This window comes from Nothobranchius furzeri, chromosome 8, assembly GCF_043380555.1.
Source record: "Nothobranchius furzeri strain GRZ-AD chromosome 8, NfurGRZ-RIMD1, whole genome shotgun sequence".
In the NCBI taxonomy this organism is placed as follows: domain Eukaryota; kingdom Metazoa; phylum Chordata; class Actinopteri; order Cyprinodontiformes; family Nothobranchiidae; genus Nothobranchius; species Nothobranchius furzeri.
In genome coordinates this window covers 69,394,812-69,417,041 of record NC_091748.1, presented here as the reverse complement: position 1 = coordinate 69,417,041, position 22,230 = coordinate 69,394,812, and the positions used below count along the sequence as shown (strand labels likewise).

The window sequence follows — 22,230 nt, the reverse complement described above, 5'->3', positions numbered from 1 at the left end:
AGTCTAGAAGGAGCGATCACCTCTTTTATATTTGGTTTTTGGAACTTCTAGAAGGTTCTGGCCGGTGGACCTGAGGGCTCGGGTTGAAGCATAAGGCTTTAACAGTTCAGTAATATAGGGAGGAGCTTGACCATGTAGAGCAATGAAAGTTATAGTCAGGATTCTAAAATGAACTCTAAAGTTAACGGGTAACCAGTGCAGAGACTTTAGAATAGGAGTGATGTGTGCTCTTCTGTTTGCTCCAGTTAGGAGCCTCGCTGCAGAGTTCTGGACCAACTGAAGGCGGTCAAGGACCTTTTTGTTAAAACATGTGAAGAGTGTGTTACAGTATTCTAGATGGGAGGAGATAAAGGCATGGATAACCATTTCGAGTTCATGTTTTGACACCAACCTTCGCAGTTTGGAGATATTTCTTGAGTGATGAAAACTGTTTTGCACCAATGTTTCTGAGTGGCCTTCAAGAGACATTGATTGGTCAAAAATAACACCCAAATTCCTTACGTTTGTCTTGACGGCAGAGGGTAAATGACCAAGTTTTAGACTAATCAGGGGAACCATGGTCTCGGGGGCAATGATCAGACAGACATTCAGTCTTTTCAGAGTTTAACTGAAGGAAGTTATCTTCTAGCCAGCTGATGACTGATAGACTAGTAATTCAGACAGTTTGTAGGAGCAGTACATCTGAATGTCATCTGCATATAGGTGATAAGATACATTATGAAAAGAATCAATTACCTGTCCAAGAGGGTGTATGTACAGTAGAAACAACAGTGGACCCAAAACAGAGCTTTGGGGTATCCCACAGAACTGATCTGTAGAATCTGACATGATTTGGTTTATACGGACACTATCACAGTGAAAAAGCAATGCTAACAACATTAGCAGAGTGTTAGCATTTCAGTAACAACAAAGACTCCTGATATTAATTTATCTCTCTGATAGCATTGTTAGCGTTGCTTAAACTTTGCCTAGTAAAGCGCTAGCATGTATCATCATCTAGCAACCTAAAGCAGGAGTTTAACTCACCTTCATAATAAATGTAGGGTGACATACTATTTAAATCCTTTATTTTTATTGAATGTGGTCTGGACTATGCTGTTGACCATTATCCTTGGTAGATCTTGCAAAGATCTCTTAAAAAACACAATAAAGGGAATACAAAACGTACTGCTACCCGGAAGTGATTCAGCTGGCTAAAAAGTCAGGAAGCATCAGACAATGGTGGGTTGGTGGAATAAATGTTATTTCCCCATTTGTGATGTCACAAACAGGGACTTTTTGGACCAGCTTGTTTTAGGAAAATAAATGGTAAATTGCCTGTATTTGTATAGAGCTTTCTTAGGATTCTACAACCACCCAAGGCACTTCACAACACAATCAGTCATCCACCCATTCACACACACATTCACACTCTGGTGGTGATGAACTACACTGTAGCCACAGCTGCCCTAGGGCACACTGACAGAGGTGAGTCTGCTGTACACATGTGCCACCAGTTCCTCTGAACACCACCAGCAGGGAAGGTGGGTGAAGTGTCTTGCCCTATGGAACTATGACAGAAACAGACTGACCGGGGCTCGAACCTTCAACCTTCAGATTATGGGGCAAGCACTTCTGTGCCACAGAAATGTATATATGTCTGTGATTTAAAAGAGGCAGTAGACACCCACATGACAACACAATAGGATCCTAAAGGTGAGTTTTGCACAACGTGTCCCCTTTAGTTACATTTAGTCAAGAAAGTAAAGAAAATGTTGAGTGATGCTGTACATTCTGAACTTCATTTGCACCACATTTGAAAAATAAGCTGGGAATCATGTTTACTGAAACAAACAAGCAAATAACAACAAAAAACATCCTTTAAAGAAAAGTTAAACACCGCCCACGTGGGCTGCCGTGAAATTAAATTCGAGTCACTGTCCGCTTCTGTCTCCGTTCTCGACGGAAACACCGCGAGATCACATGACTACCGTTGTACTTCCTCAAACATTGGTGTTTGCAGCGGGGCGTGAAGTTGTGCAGCAGCTTACATAGAAGATTTAGTTTATTTTATGACACGATGCCTCGTTTAAACTTGACTCCTGAACAACGACGCGTTTGTGACAGAAACCCAACTGGATAAGGTAAGCGGAGCTGTATTTCATACAAAGTTTTCCTTCACGTCCAAGCTCTGTGTTTGTGTCCGTTCAGGTTCGTGTTGCTGTGTGGGAATGGGTTATCTCCCTCGCTGGTCCACATGGAGAATAAAGGGAGCGACGAGGTGGAAAAACTGAAGACTAAATTCATGTCAGCGTGGCACAATGTGAAATACAGTAAGTCGTCGAGTCTCCTGCCACTTAAACCCAACCTCATAACTTTTCTTATTAAACACAGCACTGTCTAAAACTGAATTTCATTCGCTAATTCTGAAAGACCTTTTTGGATTTTGCACATTTGTGGAACATAAGTTTATATTTAGATAAACTACAAATAGAACAGGCACCAGAGCTCAACCAGACAGTGTGCTGCTGTTGAGTCAGTGTTGATCATACAGTCTGTACTAGCAGGAGAGGGCCTTGAGCAGGGCCGTGCAGAGACCTTTCAAGGGGCGGGTGCTCAAAGTTAAAGAGAGGGCTCATATAGAGCAAAAAATGTAAACAGATTCACCAGAAAGCCAGAAAAACAAGAGCCAAAACCAGTGGTAACCCTCCCATCAATGACATGCTTGACAATTTTGGACGGTAAAATCTGATGGAAGACCGGAAAAAGAGCACTTTGGGCGTTTCGGACGAAAGATGCAGGTGTTCAAGACCCCCCCCCCCCCCCAACATACACACACACACACACACGTGCCTGGTCTTGAGTTGTTTCTGCTCATTTATACAGTACCAAGTGGTTTCGTATAAAAAAATAGGCTGTAAAGGGCAGGTTTAATGAAACTCATCCCCACATTGTTGTTGTAAAGACGGTGTGGTGGTTCACTGAGTAAAGTGTTTTGTGCATCTATTGAAGCCATGGACCAACCCCTAACACAGATTTATTGTGTGTTTTTAGGTTGGGCTCTCAAACTCAAGACATCATTCAGTAGAGATTCTCCAGTGTTCCTTCTGGGGAAGTGTTACCATTTCAAAGCTGAAGGTATGAGGCCTAAAGGGATTTATTTTTTTGCAACTTTTTCACATTTTGAAATAATTTTCTTGAGCCAGTATGTGCTAAAATGGCCCTTTACAGGGTTAATGAAAGGCCTGCCAGCCCCTTTCCCCACCGTGGCCAAAAAAATTCCACTTACAACTTCAGATTGGCAGCTGCTCTGTTTGAACTTAGAAAAAAGATGAGCTGACATACCTGGCGCTGCAGTCTGGTTCCAGCATGTTTCCTACATGTTTTAGATCACAAACTCAGCTGATTTGTTTAATTTATTGATGAATCACTCCTGAAGACACTAAGGAAGGCTGGGAGACATTTCAGCCATTAGATTAAGATGTTATAAAGAGAAACTGACAGCGAAGAGATAGGTTTTGGTTTCATTCTAAAAACGGACACTAGGGGGTGCTAAAAGCAAGCCAAAACTGCCTATATCAGGAGTGTCAAACAGACTGCCCGCGGTTCGAATCTGGCCCGCAAACGGGTTAAGTCCGGCCCGCGAGATGGTTGTATAAACTTTATTTTCATACTTTACAATGTGAGTGAAAATAAACTCTATTTTTTCAATAAAAAACCTGCTGTTCCCAATATGTTCACTAGATGGTGTAAAAAGCATTGTGTTAAGCAAGCAAGCCGTTTATCCTCAGCCAGAGCAAGTACGTCAACCAAGTGAAGAAGAAAATATCATTTCTATAGCGCCTCTCAAGATAAAAATCACGAGGCGCTTCACAAAAACAAAAAAATGTAAAAATATAAAAAAGCATTTAGAAAATGTTTAAAAATATATTTAAAATGAGCAAAAATAGACAATTGGGATTTAAAATAAAAAATGTTAAGAAAGAGAGAGAGTGAACAGGAAAGAGGGAAATCAGTGGATCCTGAGAAAGGTGGAATAGGTGGGGAGAGCAGAATAAAGAGAGAGTGGTGAAGAAGGTCATACAAAAGCCAGCTTGAACAAGTGAGTCTTCAGCTGCTTTTTAAAGGAGACCACTGAGTCCACTGATCTCAGGCTCAGGGGGAGAGAGTTCCAGAGTCTGGGGGCCACAGCAGCAAATGATCTGTCACCTTTGGTCTTTAGCCTGGTGCTGCACAACCAGTAGGCTTTGGTCACTGGACCTCAGGGACCTGCTGGGGGTGTAGGGACTAAGAAGATCAACAGTGCAACAGGTGTTCTGACGAGCTACTTTGTTTAGCCCCCGATATCTAGTCCGGCATCTACATTTTGTGCTTCAGCCCAAGATGTCTCTGTCAAAAAGGAGAAAAGTGGACACAGAGTGCAGGTTGTTCCAAGAAAAATGGACATCCCCCTATTTTTTCATGGAAGTGAACGGAAAAGCTGTGTGTTTGGTGTGTTCACAGCATGTTGCAGTGCTGAAAGAATATAACCTTCGTCGCCATTATGTGAGTCTTCATGCCGAGAAGTATGACAAATTTGAAGGACAGCGGAGAAGAGAGAAGGTGAATGAACTGTTGGCCGGACTGAAGAAACAGCAGTTTGCGTTTACTCACAGCTGAGATATCAGTGATGCTGCAGTGACAGCTAGCTACCTGATTGCTAATGAAATTGCAGTGATTTCAAAACCATTTAGTGAGGGGGAATTTGTAAAAACGTGCATGATGAAGGCAGAAGAGATTGTGCGCCCTGAAAAGCACCAAAGCTTTTGCAAATATCAGCCTGACCAGAAACACAATTCCAGACAGGATTTCTGATATTTCAGCGGATTTGGACAGCCAATTGAAAGAATTGCTTTTTCAGTTGCTATTGATGAAAGCACGGACATTACAGATGTCGCTTAACTGGCGATTTTCACCCGCGGAGTTGATGACACGTTGACCGTCACCGAGGAGTTTGTTGAGCGGGTGTCCATGATGGATACAACAGCAGCTGATATTATCACCGCACTCGTTGGAGCGCTGGACAGGGTCGGAGTGCAATGGTCCCGCGCTGTAAGCCTCGCTACAGATGTTGCGCCCTCAAGGACTGGGAGAAAAGCAGGTTTTAATTTACTGGTCTGGCCCACTTGGAATTAGATTTTCCTCAATGTGGCCCCTGAGCTAAAATGAGTTTGACACCCCTGGCCTATATCCCCTTTAACACAGTCCTACAAGGACACACAGTTTAGTGTTTGGAGTCGAGCTCAGAAATATACAAACTTTTTATGTTTTATTTAGAATCTTAAGAAGAAATATGGGTTCTACATTTCTATTATGGTTTTAGATAAATGCTTTTTGAAGGTCTTCCCGTTGTTACCTGTGTGTTGAATTCTTTGGAGATTAGGTATGGGTTTTGGGTCTGGACTTTGTTCACACCACTTTAGCATGCTGAAAGTTATTTTTTAACAGTACTTTTTTTCACAGGTCCAGTAATTTGTTTTGCAATCACTATTTGAGTAGATGCACACGCCTCTGCAGATCTCACAGTGAAGATGCTTTAAGTGACTCAAGGAAAAAGAAACAAAAATGCATTACTGTGCTTAAAGAGTGGGATTCTCAGAATAAAACTTTGGAGAAATTACTTCCAACAATGAATAACTAAGATCATCCCTCTTTGTTGACACGAGCTTGTGCTGGACCCTGGGTCTTCATGATTTAGCATAAATTACTGAAGCTTTTGCTTGTCAGTGCCAATCCCAGAATTTGTCAGATTTCTTACAGTGTACAATTTTGATGGTGTTACTGGTGGTCAGAGGGGCCGACGGCACCAAATGGCAGCCTCGCCTCTGTTAGACCTCCCCAGGGCAGCTGTGGCTACAATTAGCTTACCATCACTAGCAGTGTGTGAATGTGAGAGTGTGTGAAAGCGTCTTTGGGTGTCTAGAAAAGCGCTATATAAGTTCAATGCATTATTATTATTATTACATGACCCGTGACCTTAATACCATCCTGGGGTGAACACCTCAGACAGAAAATTACGTAAGGGTTTGCTCACTGAGGAAACCAAGTAATAGTTTTTTTTAAAAATATGATTGGTCACTCTGAATTGCATGTACATGCTGAATGTGAACAAGTTCTTCACCGAAAAGACACGGACCCTAAAGTGATGGGTCAGAAAAAGCCAGTCTCTTCTACGTCACGGGAAAAATGTGTTTACATCCCACCCACCTGGTCTTTAGACTGTATTGATGGCATCCAGGAGAGAGCAGAGCTAGTAGAAGCTAACTATTAGCATTAGAAGCTCCACAACGTAAAACGTTCAGTCTTGTTATTTGTGGAGATAAAACATCAGTTTTGCAGAGTGAATGGAGGCAGTGGAAGAGTCTGTGTTGTTAGCCAATCACAGGCGAGATGTTTGCACATCATGAATATTAATGATTAAGACACTTAATCCCACCTCTCTCTCCTCCAACAGACCTACTTCCTGAAACAGGAAAACCGGATATATTTTTTTCCACATAAAATGACTCGCAACTCAATCATTCCTACTAGAGACTACTGAAATGCATCAGTTGGATCATTAAAAGTAGAATATGAAGCAATTGAATAAAAAGCTATATTTTTTGAAAATAATACCTCCACGGGGAGTTTAGATGTGTGCAGAATGAATGTACAGTATTTCCTTTAAAAGCTATATTTTAATTATAAAATATTTATTTTGACAGGCACGACGCTGGGTTAATGTGTACATTAAACAGTCTGCTCGGCACAGCGAGGCTGGCACTGTGTAAAACAAGTCATGCAGCTGCTTCTGAGCCCAGATGTTCCAACGTTGGCTACTGTTGTAAAATTAGAAATGAGTCCTTACCCTGTACCAATCATCACTGGGCCTGGTGCTGGCTGGCCACTTCATAGCGAACCTGCATCCGAACGGATGGAAACTCTGTTCTATTGTTGCAACTACAGCCTTCACACACCAGATGTCGCTATAGTGCTCGTGTTCCATATTCAACCTTTAAGAGTTGGAAGTTAATTTTTCTTTTTTATACATAAAAAAAAATTCCTGAAAGAGAAATTTTATCAGCAAAGAAATGAAATAAATAATGTTTAATTGGTTAAAAGGATGGAATAAGTAAATTGGAACACTTTTGATTGTTTTTGTTCTTAGATGACGACTGCTTTTCTCAAACCAGCTGTGAAGCTTCTGGTGAGGACTGTGCCACGGGGAACGTAGAGGCTTTTCGAAAGGATTTTGCGTCCCGAGTGTGGCTGACCTACCGGGAAGATTTCGCTCCTCTCCCAGGCAGCACCCTGACCTCTGACTGTGGGTGGGGCTGCATGCTGAGGGCTGGACAAATGATGCTGGCTCAAGCTCTTGTGCTGCACTTTTTGGGCAGAGGTAAGAAGGCTGGTACTGAGACTGAGTTATAGAAAAATAAACCGACAGGAAAAACTGAATCTAATTTACACGCGCTTCTTGGTTTATATAATTGCTAAATAGGAGGTTATAGATGGAAATAAGTCTTAATCTGTGCGACTTATATCTGGTTCATCAGTGGAAATCTGGGATTTAAGGCTTCATAATATCAAATTAATTCAGTTATTCGTTCACTCCTTTGCTCAGAAGGTTTCTGCTGTTTCAAAGTTTTTACATGTTGAGCTTCCTGTGTGTAAATGCATCATCGGGAACGTGGTTAACCTAAATAAGTCTGATCCTGGGAATTTCATTTAGACTGACATTTTAAAATAATCTGCCACTTTTTGTTTTCGCTTCCCTTTCTGGAGTTGGGAGACGTAACTAAGGGTTCGATCACTCTCAAAGTGAAACAGAAAGTTTAAGTCAGCAGATGCAATATTTTTAAAATGGTGAACTTCTGACCTCTGCGTGATTAATCGTCTCTCAAATATCCAAAACCGTATGAGTCTAGCTAATGACACAGCAGTCTAATGTCGTCATTTAAAAAACAATAATTCAGATTTATTCTTTCCAGCCTGTAAAATACGTCATTATTGAAATATTTCTCTATAAAGGGACTAATGTCCACTTTAGGATATTTATTGATTCATTTTAAATTGGGTTCATTTTAAATCAAGGTCGGTTTTTAATGCTTTGGACTTGACTCTGGGTTGTTTTATAACCCTCGCCACTCCCAGTCTGTTTGTAAGGCTCTGTTGAAGTGAAATATCGGAACACTCAAACTCCTAATTGAAAACCGTGACACCTTATCTGTTTCTGAAATGCAAAAAATTCAGACTTTTTAAGATCAGTGTCTTTGTGAACATCTGAGAACGTTATGAATTAATCAGCAGCTGATTCTAAGAGTTCCATTTTCCACCAATCTCAGGTCAGTCAAGTCTTTCACCTTTCAGCTAAGTTACCAAGATGCATCCAAAACTCCCAGCATGAGTCAGTAGTGCCTCTACGTGTGTTGGATAGGAAGAAAAAGCTGAATGTTTATAAACTGAATCTATAACAATTAAAGTAATTAGAATTTTGATCTGATCAGAATGGACGTGGTCAGAGGCGCTCACCCTTCAGCCTTTAGACACAGAAACATGGACCGCCACTGCAGCAAAGCGTCTCGTCACCTCTCTGGAGGCTTCTCTGCAGGGTGCCATGAGGACCTCTGACAGCAAACCATCTCCTGCACCTTCAGGCCAAAATCCAGGATCAGCGGAGGAGGCGGATGCACATCTGAAGGAGATGAACCACCGCACTCTGGTCTCCTGGTTCGGGGACACCTCCTCAGCTCCACTGGGTCTGCACCGATTTGTGTATTTAGGACAAACAATGGGAAAGCAGGCAGGGGACTGGTATGGCCCATCCGTGGTGGCTCACATCCTCAAGTACGTTTGATCTTTTTATATCAACTTCATTTCATTAAAGTGTATAATGATAAATAAGTCTAATTGTGAAAAACTGTTGTAGTTCAGTTAGAAAATATACATTTTCTGCTCGACAAACTAAAATTTTTGCACAAAAATATGTCAAAATAAACAAAAACTTTGAATATAGAATATATATTAATTGCCAAATACAAGAATATCTTAACATAAATATGGTATATATTATTTTTATTATTTTAAAAGTGCATGATAATGCACGATATATCTGTTTACTTTAAAAGATTTAGTTTAAAGGTACAATATGTAGCAACATTACAGTGAAATTATCACAAAACAGTCTAATGTCTCAATCATGTTGGAAGGAAGGTTATACGGAAACAAATTTCATTCTAGATGGTTTTTCTTCTTTCAAAAAAGCTAAAGCGGGATGTGGTCTTTATTTTGAATCTGTGAGCCTGCGGGGTTGCCAAGTCTGTGCAAGCTAACACTGCAGCGCTGGCATTTGTAATTTGACACCAGGTGGCTAAAAGCAACAGTTTTTGTAAACATCATAAGCCAGTGTATAGGAGCAACCCAGAAGTTATTTCTTAAGCCCCTAATAAGCCACGGCATCTTTTTGTTTTACTCTTAATATTGGGTGAAGAAGTTTGGAGGCTAACGTTGAGCTAACAATGCTAAGGGTGAATTGGCAACAGTCAGTTCTATAAATGTATCAAGCTAATTTTTCAATGACCAACAACTCCATGTTGCAATGAAATGTTATTATTATTATTTTTATCAACTTACTCTGTATGACTTGTCTTTGCTTGTCATCTGGAATCTTCTGGCACTGATCCGTAACTTGCAACAGCTATGAAACTCACGGAACAGGAATGGAAAAAGTCATGCGTGTTTAGAAAATGGGCTGCAGTAACCAACTTTAACCACAGGGTGACATTCTTACTTCATTCTTACACAATGTACCTTTAATTTATTGAAAAGGAGGAGCCATTCCAAATTAGTTAAAATTATATGAGAAGCCATAATACCTAAACATAATGACCTTTTATAAACTCAAATTTCCTCCCCTGCTTCCTTCTCTCATCTACTTTTCCTCCTCGTTTTAGGAAAGCCGTCAAAAAAGCGATGGACCCTGGCTTGGCGGGTATAACTGCCTACGTCTCCCAGGACTGCACAGGTATAAAAAATGATCCTGCTGTTGATAAAACAGGAGACTGGGCACGGAGCCCAGTCTGACTCTTCTATTTTTCTACCATCTTCCTGCTGCTGGGAGACGTTATCATCTTAAAGCGAGAACAGGAATCTCTTCCCTCAACAAACACGTCCATTTCAAATCTGTAACATCCCGCGCCAACCTCCGTTTTAACCTCCAAATCCTTGGTTCTGAGTCACGGTGGTCTTCTCAGTAGCAAAAATGTCAATTTGTGCTTCTAAAATATCAAAGTTGGCACATTTTTTAATGCCTCAAACAAATCAAAATCAAAGATACTTTATTAATCCCAGAGGGAAATTAGAGTTTCAGTACACACAATTCAGAGATCAGACATACATGGGAAAGACACATGACAAGAACTGGTGACTGTGGTCATTCGCAACCCTGAGTCGTGCTACTTTAATAGAGATAAGAGGGGTTACATGAGGGTTGGTTCAGGTGGAGGGAAAAAAAGGCACTTCAGAGCTACCCTCCACCAGGAGGGCAGCTTTGCTCTGCAAAAAAAAAAAAAAAAAACTCATACAGATATGCAACAGACTTCAGACATTACACAACATAAGTGTCCACTAAGTGGGGTGGTGGGTTGGGACTATCCCCACTTCAGTTCCTGCAGCCATGATAGAAGCAGCGCATGTCACCTCAGTGTGGATAGGGGAGGAGCATTGAGGGTTGGAGGGTTGCAGTGACCCTGGAACGTTTCAGCGGCCTTCCCGCAGTCCCTCCCAGGCTGGGATAGGAGACAGAGTTGAGTTGCCATAGCGACGGCACATTCCACATATCTACAGAGAGGGGAGTTTTCGTTGGAGCCTTGCAGGCTCAAGGGCGCCAGATTCCGATTAGAAATTGTTTTGGGGCCAGACAGAGATAATTTCCTCTCTGTCTTACAGTTTGTTGGTCCTCAACCTCTCAAGATCCCAATAATGGACATTAAACTATCCCATTCCGTGCTGATTCGTCCACTCTGTCCTTGATGGCCATCTTTGTGCCAATGAATGAATCTCGGCCAAAGTCCCAAGCTTACGATTCATCTCGACAATTATGTGAGTCTGTGAATTCAAATTTTAAATTTAGGATTATTTAACACAACAGGTAATCATGTGGCTCGTGGGTGCTGATTGAAATGATTTAAAATAAAACTGTTACAATCTGTAAAGGGCAAGTTACGTTGAAAAACTAATAGAGTATCATTACTAATTACCTCGTCAAAAAGAACCTGAGTTAGTAACTGAGTTGCAATATGATAAAAGTAACTAATTACCATGAAAAGTAACATTCTCCTGATGAGCTTCAAGACTGTTGGAAAACCATTTCAGGTGACTACCTCTTGCAGTAATCAGAGGAAAGCTGGCTAATTTGAAGAAAATAGAAAATAAAACATGTTTTCAGTTATTTCACCTTTTTTGGTGAAGTACATAACTCCACATGTGTTCATTCATAGTTTTGATGCCTTCAGTGAGAATCTACCAATGTAAGTGGTCATGAAAATAAAGACAACACTTTGAATGAGAAGGTGTGTCCAAACCTATGGCCTGTACTGCATCTCCTGAATGAGCTTCTGATAGAAAATAGACAGTGAAACTCCAGGATTTGAAAATCCTCACATATCTATGTCACACATAGCATTCATAGCCTCGCCCATCTTAGCTCTCGCCCACCCACAGGAAGGCTTTTTTTTTTAAATGTTTTTTGCTGCGAGGAGAGAGTGACTTGGTGATGATGACTTTGAATGCGTTCTGGTAACCAATCAGAAACAAGGTGTGTGCATATGATATATAATGAGTAATCCTGCTTTATTTTAATTTTTTTCCAAATATTTATTTCATTCAATAAAAAAATACAACAAATACATCAACAGTATACATATAAACACAATACATACTTGAATGAAAGGGAGCAGATGGAAGAAAAAAATCATATAATTTTTGCCCCTAAAAAAAACTATCTATGCATTCCTCTGAAGTTCATTCTGACATTATTCACTTTCATATCCACCCAACACACTTGATCTAATACATTCTCTAAACACTTTTAGAGTTCTTGACTTTTTCACTTCTCTGTCCAGCCAATTCCATAATTTCACACCATTCACCAAAATACTCCTTTCCTTCATTCTGGTTCTAAATCTGGGCCTTTTGAAGACTTCAGTTCCCTTCAACATATAACTACTTTCCCTCTTTTCAAACAATCGCTGAATGTTATTTGGCAATGTACCTATATTAGCTTCATACATTGTATGCAATATTCTCCAGTCGACCAAATCATGAAATTTCATTACTTAATATTTTATAAATAACGGGTTAGATGGAGCTCTACTGTGATTCTCAAAGCTCTTTTCTGCAAAATAAACAATGGTTGTATATAAGTTCTACATGCAGTTCCCCAGATTTCTACATTATTAAAGGGGCATTATGGAAGTTTGACAGCCAAAACATGTATAGAAATAATAAATTTCTTCTTCCTACATTCTCCTGCAATGCCCTGGTCCTGTAGAATGAGCCCTGGCATTTTTACTGTGATTGCATGTTTTCCTGTAAAATCACAGAAAAAGAGAGCTGCTCGGGTCGAGCAGGCTGCTTCATGCGCGTTCACGCTCAGGCATCGCCCGTAGCATTTGCTATCCGTAGCTTTAGCAGCAGAGAGAGAGGCAGTGCCACTTTGTTGCTGTTCCTAATGCCTAGTGATGAACCTAGCTACATTTCTGAGGACCCTTAGCTACTTTCTGTAGAACTTTCTTCTAGATATTTCCTGCAAATTAGCAACAAAATAGCCATTTTCGCTTCGAACCGTTCTTTGAACGTTGTTTCAAGTGTCATCAAGGATATAAACGTTACAGATAAAAAGGACATCACTGGCGCTTTAGCTCACCTTGTAAGATGTCCGACTCGCGTACAGAAGTCCTGGGTTCGATTCTGGGTGTGAACATAGTTCATTTAGAGTTTCTTTTTTACATTAATGGTATATTTTTTACAGTAAGATGCCCACATTTTTATTTGAGACTCGCCGAACGGCATTGACTTCACAGATGAAAAAGATGTGGGTTCAACTTTCATTTTGGAACAATTTTTCAAGCAAGGGAAGGGAATGATCTGAGCATGCAGGAGGACTGACCCATCATAAACCTTTGTCGGCTGTGCTGAAGAGAAAGGTACAGAACCACATTATTTAATTAATTTGCTGCGCGTTCTCCTGTCCTCCGGGCCACCCACACACACACACACACACACACACACACACACACACACACACACACACACACACACACACACACACACACACACACACACACGGGACTGTCTCAGCTGTAATTTTCGTTAAGGAGTGTGCACGTACAGTTCGTGCACGAGCCTACTATTGAAGCTGCCGTTATGCTTTTGGCCTGAGGGGGCAATCGCGAGCATAAAAATTCAAAACTCCCTAAAGTCCCTTTAAGTATGGATGAATCAGAGCATTGTACAGCTCACCTCTGCACCAGCAAACTTCTGCATCTCAGAACAGAAGCATCATAGTTTTTTTAAAGTAACTCGTAAGGCATTGGTTTACACTAGAGAACACTGCAAATGTACTGAATAAACGAGCAAACCACACCGTTAATAGATGGATCTGTTTGTAGTTTACAGTGCTGATGTGCTGGACTGCCACAAGGCGCCCAGAGCAGGAGAGACTCCCGATGACACGCCAAGAAACGGACCAGCGCCGCAGCCCACGCCGCCAAACAACCGCGCCGTCGTCATCCTCGTTCCTGTGAGGCTGGGAGGAGAGAGGACAAATCCGGTGTATTTTGAGTTTGCAAAGGTGAAGGATTTAAACTCCCACAGAATAACAAATGTGTTTAGAAATAAAGTCAAGTCTAGTTTAATACGCTTGATATTGTTTTAAAGTCATGTAATAGGGAAGAAAAGGAAAGTATTTAGTCTGCGTGTCTATTCATTAAGAGCGTACTGAGTCTGGAGTACTGCATAGGCATCATCGGAGGAAAGCCCAAACAGGCCTGCTACTTCGTGGGATTTCAAGGTGAGTATTAGCATAATGCTAAACGGGGAAAAAAACACACACAGGTAGTCGTGAATAACAAATTAGTTTTGAATAATACGGGCTTTGTATGTGCAGAGACGACGTAAGTTAATGTATTCGTGTTTGCGTGAGGAAAACGAAGAGGAGTGGAGATGAAAGCAAGCGAAGCAGGGCTTACTTTATTCCCTCTGACCCATCAAAACCTCGCCCATTTATCACACGTAAACCTCCCAAGTTGTAAACCATAATTGATTTCCATAGGAGGCATGCATTAAATTTCATCCAGGCCCCAAAGTGAGCCACTCTTCATCACCTTCAGGAGCCAGGAGGAACCTTCAGTTGTACATCTTGGCAGTCAATATTTACGCATTTACATTTTACCAATTTTGAAATACACTGTAGGATGATGTCTAAATGACAAGCAATACATTCTCCCTGCCAGGTCTGCGCTCAGCTCCGCATTCATCATATGCAAATGGTCCAATATAATTGCGTGTTTGTGAAAGTAATCCCCCCCCCCCCCCCCCCACTCACACACAAAAATTAAATGACAACCTTCTTTTCTTGCGGGTTTAAAAGATGTGCTTGTACAAACGCACCCGATTATGCAGAATTTAATCCAGCCGGGTGGATATTAAAAAGCAACAACCTTCTGGGAGGCATATTTGACGCACACAAGCCCAACAGTGAGCCAGGTGGAGTGACTTTGAGCTGCTCTGCATAGATATTGAGGAGAATCACATTTTTCTGTGATAATCTGATGTTTTTGAATAACTTGTCTTCTGTTTTGTCCTTGCAGACGACAGCTTGATTTACATGGATCCTCATTACTGTCAGTCTTTTGTGAATGTCAGCAGCAGCGACTTCTCTCTGCAGGTAAAATCCCACAGCTGGGGCTCCGGCAATGTGACTTAAATAGTTTCTGTTTGTGCTTAAAGGTGTGAATCTTAAACCAGCACCAGTTAGAGTCCCACGCTGCAAAAAACGGATTTTAAAGAAAGCAGAAAGCATTCTAATGTTGGATTTCTTGCTAATTTTAAGAATTCTAGCCCAGCAAATTTTGTTTATGCAAACTCTTTTTTTTCTTCACAGCAAGAAATTTCAATCATATGCAAGTTATTTCAAGTAGTGGTGTTTTTGCAGAATAGATTTTATTTCTTTTTAGACTAAAAATATAAAAAGACAAAAAACGAGGCTTTTTTTTTTACTTTCTTGAAAGTCAGTTTTTTGCAGTGCACTCACGAGGAGTACTACAAATACAGAGGGTGCAGATATTTTTTTAATGTATTTTAAAGTTCACATTAATCATTTGGAGCTGTTTAAGGTGATTTGTTCTTTTTGTGCAGTCGTTTCATTGCCCCTCACCAAAGAAGATGCCTTTTAGCAAAATGGATCCAAGTTGCACTATTGGCTTTTATTCCAGAAGTGCTGAAGACTACGAGAGAATCAGTGAGGAGCTGTCCAAGGTAAGATGTAAACAAAAAAATTAAAAAAAAATTTATTATCATTTCATTTAGTGCTATGCCAATTTAGGCTGCTCAGTGGCGCAGTGGTTAGAGCTGTTGCCTTGCAGCAAGAAGGTCCTGGGTTCTTTCTGCATGGAGTTTGCATGTTCTCCCTGTGCATGCGTGGGTTCTCTCCGGGTACTCCGGCTTCCTCCCACAGTCCAAAAACACGACTGTTCGGTTGATCGGTCTGTCTAAATTGTCCTTAGGTGTGAGTGTGTGTGTGTGCATGATTGTTTGTCCTGTGTGTCTCTGTGTTGCCCTGCGATGGACTGGCTCTCTGCCCAGGGTGTACCCCGCCTGATTGCCCGTTGACTGCTGGAGATAGGCACCAGCCCCCCCACCCCCCCGTGACCCTGCGTGGACAAAGCAGGTTCAGAAGATGGATGGATGGATGGCTATGCCAATTTAGTGTCCTTGAAAGGCCTGTAGTAATTGACCACTAGGTGGCACCATTTAGTCATGAATGTGAACGAATCCGCCAGCCCAAGCTGTGTGGAGGTTTTAAAGCAGTCTCTCTCCTTAAGTCTCCTTTTTTTCCTGGATTAGTGTTATTTGGCTCCAGAAAGGGAATTTCTTTCCAATTTTGAAATTCTGAGCTTAACAGAAATTGCTCCTTTTGTTGTTGTTCCAGTTGCTGCAGCCGTCCGCAAAGGAGAAATACCCAGCGTTCACTTTCATGCAAGGTCACAGCAGAGATTACGACCTGTCGGCGGGCCTGAACCCGGGGAAGCGAGAGTGGCCCTTCATCCGAGACAAGCCGAGGATCGTCACCACCGCAGGGGACTTCGTGCTGCTCTGACGGCCCGCCTTAAATGGGGAACTGGAACTGAAATCTACATGCACACACACACACACATTTAGTGACTCTTTAACATTAATCCAGATTTTACATCTGGTTAGATTTTTGTGGCCTGGCGATGCGAACAGACAAAAAAATCAGGAACTTATCAGATTTTCACGCTGCTCCACTGAATCTGACTGTATGTTTTTATTATTATAGTAGCATTAAAATAACACTTTATATGTCATTACTTCTGCTTTTGTAGTTCAGACGTTTCTACAATCTTGTCTGGGGCCTCATTTGTAAAAAAAAAAAAACAAAACAAAATATTTGTTCATCAGAAGAAATCAAATTTACGTGTTTTTTAATTTTTTTATTTCTGTGTCAGGATGCACTCTAGACACCGAGTGATTTCCTACTGGTAATAATTTCAGGGCTTTTTTTTAAAGAGAAACCTGCATCAAAGCTTGTTTTAGAATATTCATTAACTCCACAAACGAAGTGAATAGTTAAAATCGTCAAAAGTTAAAAGAGGATGTAATGCACCGCGCATTTCAGCTTTTTAGCTTTGATTCATGACCTTAAATGAGATTCTTAGACATCTCTAAGCTCGGTTCCTTTAGGCTCATCATTATTTATATACTAAATGTTTACACTGCAAAAACCGATTTCTAAGAAAGTAAAAAAAGTGTCATTTTTAAATTTCTTATCTTATTTTTTGTCTAAAAAGAAAATGAGTTATTCTCAAGAAAAATAGCATTACTTAAAATAAGATAAATATGATAAAAATGGTCTTGTTTGGAGTAAACATCTGCCAGTGGACTAGCTGGAATTCTTTAAACCAGTAAATAAATCAAAATTTAGATCATTTTGCTATTTTAAAGAGTTCTAGCGACTAGTAGCAACTTTTGCTTACTCCACTGGTGGATTGTTTTTTTTAGAGGATTATGATATGGTTATGATTATATGATTTTTAAGATTCTTTACCTTATTTTACATAATATTATTTTTCTAGAGATTTTTTTCCCTTTTTGGGCCAAAAATAAGATAAAATGTCTAAAAATTGGTTGTTTTTAAATCAGTTTTTGCAGTGTAGAAGCTGTTTAAAGAAAAAGTGCAAGTTTAAATCAAAGCATTATTCTTTTTTTTGTAAACGAGGCTCTGGGATTTCACTAATTTATGTAAAAAGACCTCCACTGGTCTCGGATCAGTATTACCTATCTGAAGTTTGCCCATTGATCCTCACCTGGAGTATTTAAAATCCTTTTTGTCTAACACCTTTCTAGCGTATTTCTGAAAATTTGTGAACTTTTTGTTGAGGTAGAATTTTCACAGTTAAGCACAATTTTCACCCGAGTGGCAGGATGTGTGTTTGTTTGCGTACACGGAGCCTGGATGAGTCAAAGCGGCGAAACTGCCACGAGCTGCACTCTATTGAGATTTATCTTGAGTAAAATCACTTCTGTCAAATTCATGAAACATGCAAATCGATGGTTTGCCCAAATGTGCATTTTTCAGCTGCTGTTGCAACATCTTTGCAACAGTCTGCAAAAGTCTGCAAAAGTCTTTGACACATGTTCTGATTTGTTCCTATGCTCCAACATTTGAGATGAAGAAGATCTGTTACTGTGCAATAATTAAAATGAACAAATAATACACAAATGCATCAGTCGAGCACTTTTCTGCGTCACACACTGTAAGTCATTTTCATTTGTTTAAACTAACGTGCCCTTAATAAAAAGTTTTAACGCTGTCGAGCTGAACAAACTCGAGTATTTTACCTGAATCAGATACCCCCCCGGGGGGGGGGGGGGGGGATGGCTGGGAGGAGAGAAAAAAAGAAGTGTTTATTTCATTTTTAAACCCGGAATACAAACCTCAGTGGTGTGTTGAAATAAATTCAATTCTTTTTCTCTCTCGGTCAAATGTAGAAGATTAAAACTAATCGTACGTGCTAACCATCTCTACAGCCCATTAACCAGGAACCGGCAAAAATGTGACCCGATGACACTGGCAGCAGTTGTGCTCCTCTGCAGGAAAAGAAAATATCCTTGTGTGCAAAGCTCTGTTACCATAGATAATCCGTCTGCTGCCCCCCTCCGTTTAAGCTATTCTAGACCGTTTCTATGTACAATACAAACTCTTGTATCACGATGCGATGCGCTTTTTAAAAGAGGGAAATGTCCCTTCTGTGGGGGGCAAAGGGTAAGCTGGATGGACAGAGGGAGACAATCCATCTGTTCTAGTTTCTGCACATAAAGGCATCCTTTAGATCCCCGGCCTGGCCTGTTTCTGTCCATTTTCCTTTCTGGCTTAGCAACAGCCAGTGTAGAGCGAGCGGGAGCATTAAATATGCAAAAGTGAAGCATCTGAATAGGGCTGGCTAGACGGGAGGAGATGTGACATTTGGGATATTTGACAGAAACATGAAGGACCATTTGTGCTCAGGGGCACGGGCCGATCTGAGGGTTGACTTTGTTTGTTGTGTATTTACAGTGATGTATGAATATTTGATTAATGAGTCACAGGCTCGGAGGAAATGCAATAAACAAGTGGTGGCTTTGCAAAACAAGCTGATCGCTCACAAAGCACCGCTGTTTAACGCGGCTGCCTTAAGTGTCATTGATACTCCTGCAGCCCAGCGTAAATAGAGCATTTTATTGTTTCACTAATGGGAGGATGGAAAGGAGTCGGGCTGGACAATTGGACCAAAAGAAATGAGATTTTAAAGGATCAAGTTTTTCATATCTTAAGTTTAATGTTTTAAATCAATTTGCCGGCATTTTGGCATAAAAGTTTCAGGATCTTAAAGTAACTGAATGACATCAAAGGAGCGGTTAATGTAATTTTTCTGTAAGTTAAAATGATAAGAACATGGAAGTAGGTCATTGCACTGCAAAAGCTGATTTTTCAAGAAAGGAAAAAAAGCCTCGTATTTAGAAATTATCACGTTTTTGACAAAACTTCTGCAAAAACAGTATTTGAAATATGGTAATTATCAAATGTTCTTGTTTTGAGTAAAGAAATCTGCCAATGACAAAAGAAAATGTTGCTTGGCTAGAACTCTAATGTTAGATTTATTAGCTTGTTTAAAAATTCTAGTCAAGCTACCTTTGTTTACCCTATTGGCAGAATTTTTCTTAAACTCAAAACAAGAAGATTTTATCACATTATTTTCCTCATTTTATGTAGTGTTTTTGCAAATAAGATTTTAACTTTTTTTCTCTTGCACTAAAATGTCTAAAAATCATTCTTTTTAAAAACTTTCTTGCAAATCTGTTTTTGCAGTGTGTGTGTGTGTGTTTGAGCTATTAACCCTTTAACTTACTCACCGAGAAAAAAAACAATGAAAAAATGTCTCTTTTGCATTTTTTGATTTTGAGCAATTAGGGCTTTATTTTAATGTAAACTAGTAATAATATAATAATTTTAAGGTAATTAATGCAATGTAACAATGTTTCTTCTAATGACTCTAAATTATTTAGATTTATTTTTAATTTTTAATTTTTTTTTTTTTACTATTTCTTTCGTGGTAAGTTCATTTAATGCTTCAGTAAGATGTAGGGCCTTTAGATCTGCTCTACCAGCAGGGTGACCAGGCAGTACCAAGTAAAATGCACTTAAATACAAGTTACTGTAACAGCACTCACTCACGAGCATCGGCTCCCCTCTGTCTGGACCGGGTTGGGAATGTTCTCATTTAGGTGGCCGTGGGTTTTCCTGCGCACAACCGGACGTCATTTCAGCCCTCTTCCCAATAAGGTCTTTCTGGAGCCGAACTGGTCCAACATGCCCACTGCTGACTGATTGGCCGGCTCAAAATCATGCCTACCATTGGGGGGGTGGGGCCCTCCGATTAGCAGATAGCCAACAGCATCCAGAATGATAATGAATCACGCATGCAGGAAGCCTTCGCGGGCTGATTCTATCTGCTAATCAGAGCCCCCCCACCCCCCCCCCCCCCAGCCCATGTGCTCAATCGCGTCTGCTATCCTGAAGCTTAGTTTATGCTTGACGCGTCCGCGAGGTTCGCTCGGCAAAATTGCGTCATTTTAATAACCACGCCTGTTACGTACTCTCGCCACTAGATGGCCCCCGCAGCAACTAGTTTTCGCTCGCGTCGGTTTGCACTCTCTCGGATTTCGGATTTTGGATGTATAGGATTTGACTATTTGGCCTTTCAGACTTTGGAACATATTTTGACAGCGATTCAGGATCTCCCCAGGGCTTTCCTGCTTATCAGGAAAGCTCCTCTCATTCTCGGTTGTTTATCCCCATCCCCTTCTGGGTTGGCGTTTTTTGTTATCCCCTTTTATATATAGATTTTGATAACCTCCTTTGTAAATATTCCTCTTTGTAATAAAATTCTTGTTTTTAAGCGACGCTGCACTCTATTATTTATACCACGCACCACTTTTATTATTGCCCCTACCTCATCTCTCCTAAAGAGCCGGGGACGTAATAACGCCCCTCCACCGCGCCTCCGCACAGCCCAAACTTTCCGCACCGCGCACCTAGGAAATTTTCTAACCACGCGGACGGTCAGACGCGGAAAAACGTGGCAGACTGGCAAGAACTAGTATGGCAGAGGTTCGTTAATACAGACATTTGTATATTTCAGCTCTCAAAGATCACCGTGATCAACATGTTGTTAATAATTCTTGGAGAGAAATAGCTCGCACTGTCGGAAAAGACGAGGACGCTGTTAAAAACTGCTGGAATGCCATGTTGTAAACAACAGTAATTTTTACTTCTACTATGGTGTAGTGTTGGATGCATTACGTAGAGCTCCATGCTGCCCCCTACAGTTTGAGAGAATACTGGCTCACCGCAGAGACAAGCCGCATGAACCATAAACGCTGCGAGTTGGGAAGCGCCTTCCATCCGCGAGCCGCATCACCAAGCGGAAAGTGAATGCGTCGAGCATAAACCAAGCCTAAGGCAGTGTGGAACGAATGCGGCCAGGCTGGGGCGGGCGGAGTGGAGCCGATGCTAGTGTGTAAGTGGCATAACTAAGACAAACCAGTAAAATGTACATAGAAAATTGCTTTATTTTTACTACAGCTCAAGTATTTGCAACTCAGAAATACCAGTTCAATCAGCAAATTTCCAAGGACTATGTCCTGGTTTGTCTTAGTTATTGTAACTTGTATTTGGGTGCATTTTACTACAGAATTACTTAACTACCATGTACATCAATCAGTTTGCATGTGTTTTTAAAGTTAGGTTAACTAATAAAATTTTACAGTGCAGAAATCCTGGAAGAGAAGGAAGGTATTTAACATTAGAAATGTATCTTGAAATTTAAAACCGCAAACATTTGCAGCATTAAATATGAAGCATCATGTCAAAATGGAAGAGTGAAATTGTTGTAAAGCGAGGCCCAGATTGGAGATTTAATGCTTTAAAGCACACACAAAGATCTGTTTCTGTACTTGAATTTCTCAGAACCTCCTCCATCTAAGATCAGACAGTGATGGATGGCTCCAAGAACGTCCAGTAGAATTAGATCTAACAAAAAAAAGGATATAAGTGCATCTGTGTGAGTAGCTGTAGAAGAGGAAAAAGTGATGTCTTTTTTTCATTTTTCATTTATAAGGAGAGTGTAAATTTATATGGATGAATGTGTAGTTTACACATGTACAGCTTGTGTGTTAGACATTCTAAATCTTAGGTGTCACACTCCCTCCCTGACTTCACACCAGGTGCAGGGGTGTTAGATTTATACCCAGTAGCCCTTGCCCACCCTTGTGGAATGCTATGCATCTTCAAACAGGTACTCCACTTTGAAATCTCATCTCGGCGCGATCTCGAGGCGGCTAAATATACCAAGCTCCCAGATCCTGCAGCCATTGGAGCGTAAATACCGCCCG

At 40.7% G+C, this 22,230-nt stretch overlaps 1 protein-coding gene across 1 annotated transcript; it reads left to right on the top strand.

The window, feature by feature from the left end:
• Positions 1-1,972: 1,972 nt before the first annotated feature.
• Positions 1,973-16,693, top strand: atg4c (autophagy related 4C, cysteine peptidase). The gene is made up of 11 exons (XM_015970997.3): positions 1,973-2,123; positions 2,191-2,312; positions 3,034-3,117; positions 7,166-7,396; positions 8,505-8,844; positions 9,951-10,021; positions 13,668-13,849; positions 13,990-14,068; positions 14,868-14,944; positions 15,415-15,534; positions 16,208-16,693. The coding sequence occupies exons 2-11, from the start codon at positions 2,237-2,239 to the stop codon at positions 16,373-16,375; spliced, it is 1,428 nt and encodes a 475-aa protein (XP_015826483.1). The 5' UTR covers positions 1,973-2,123; positions 2,191-2,236; the 3' UTR covers positions 16,376-16,693.
• The last annotated feature ends 5,537 nt before the right edge of the window (positions 16,694-22,230 follow it).

What these genes read in the sequence shown, in the direction of transcription:
- atg4c (XM_015970997.3), top strand. Translation starts at nt 2,237, where the DNA reads ATGGAGAATAAAGGGAGCGACGAGGTGGAAAAACTGAAGACTAAATTC. An exon ending in GCTGCACTTTTTGGGCAGAG is followed by an intron (nt 7,397 to 8,504) that starts GTAAGAAGGCTG and finishes TGATCTGATCAG; the next exon opens with AATGGACGTGGTCAGAGGCG. An exon ending in CTACTTCGTGGGATTTCAAG is followed by an intron (nt 14,069 to 14,867) that starts GTGAGTATTAGC and finishes TTGTCCTTGCAG; the next exon opens with ACGACAGCTTGATTTACATG.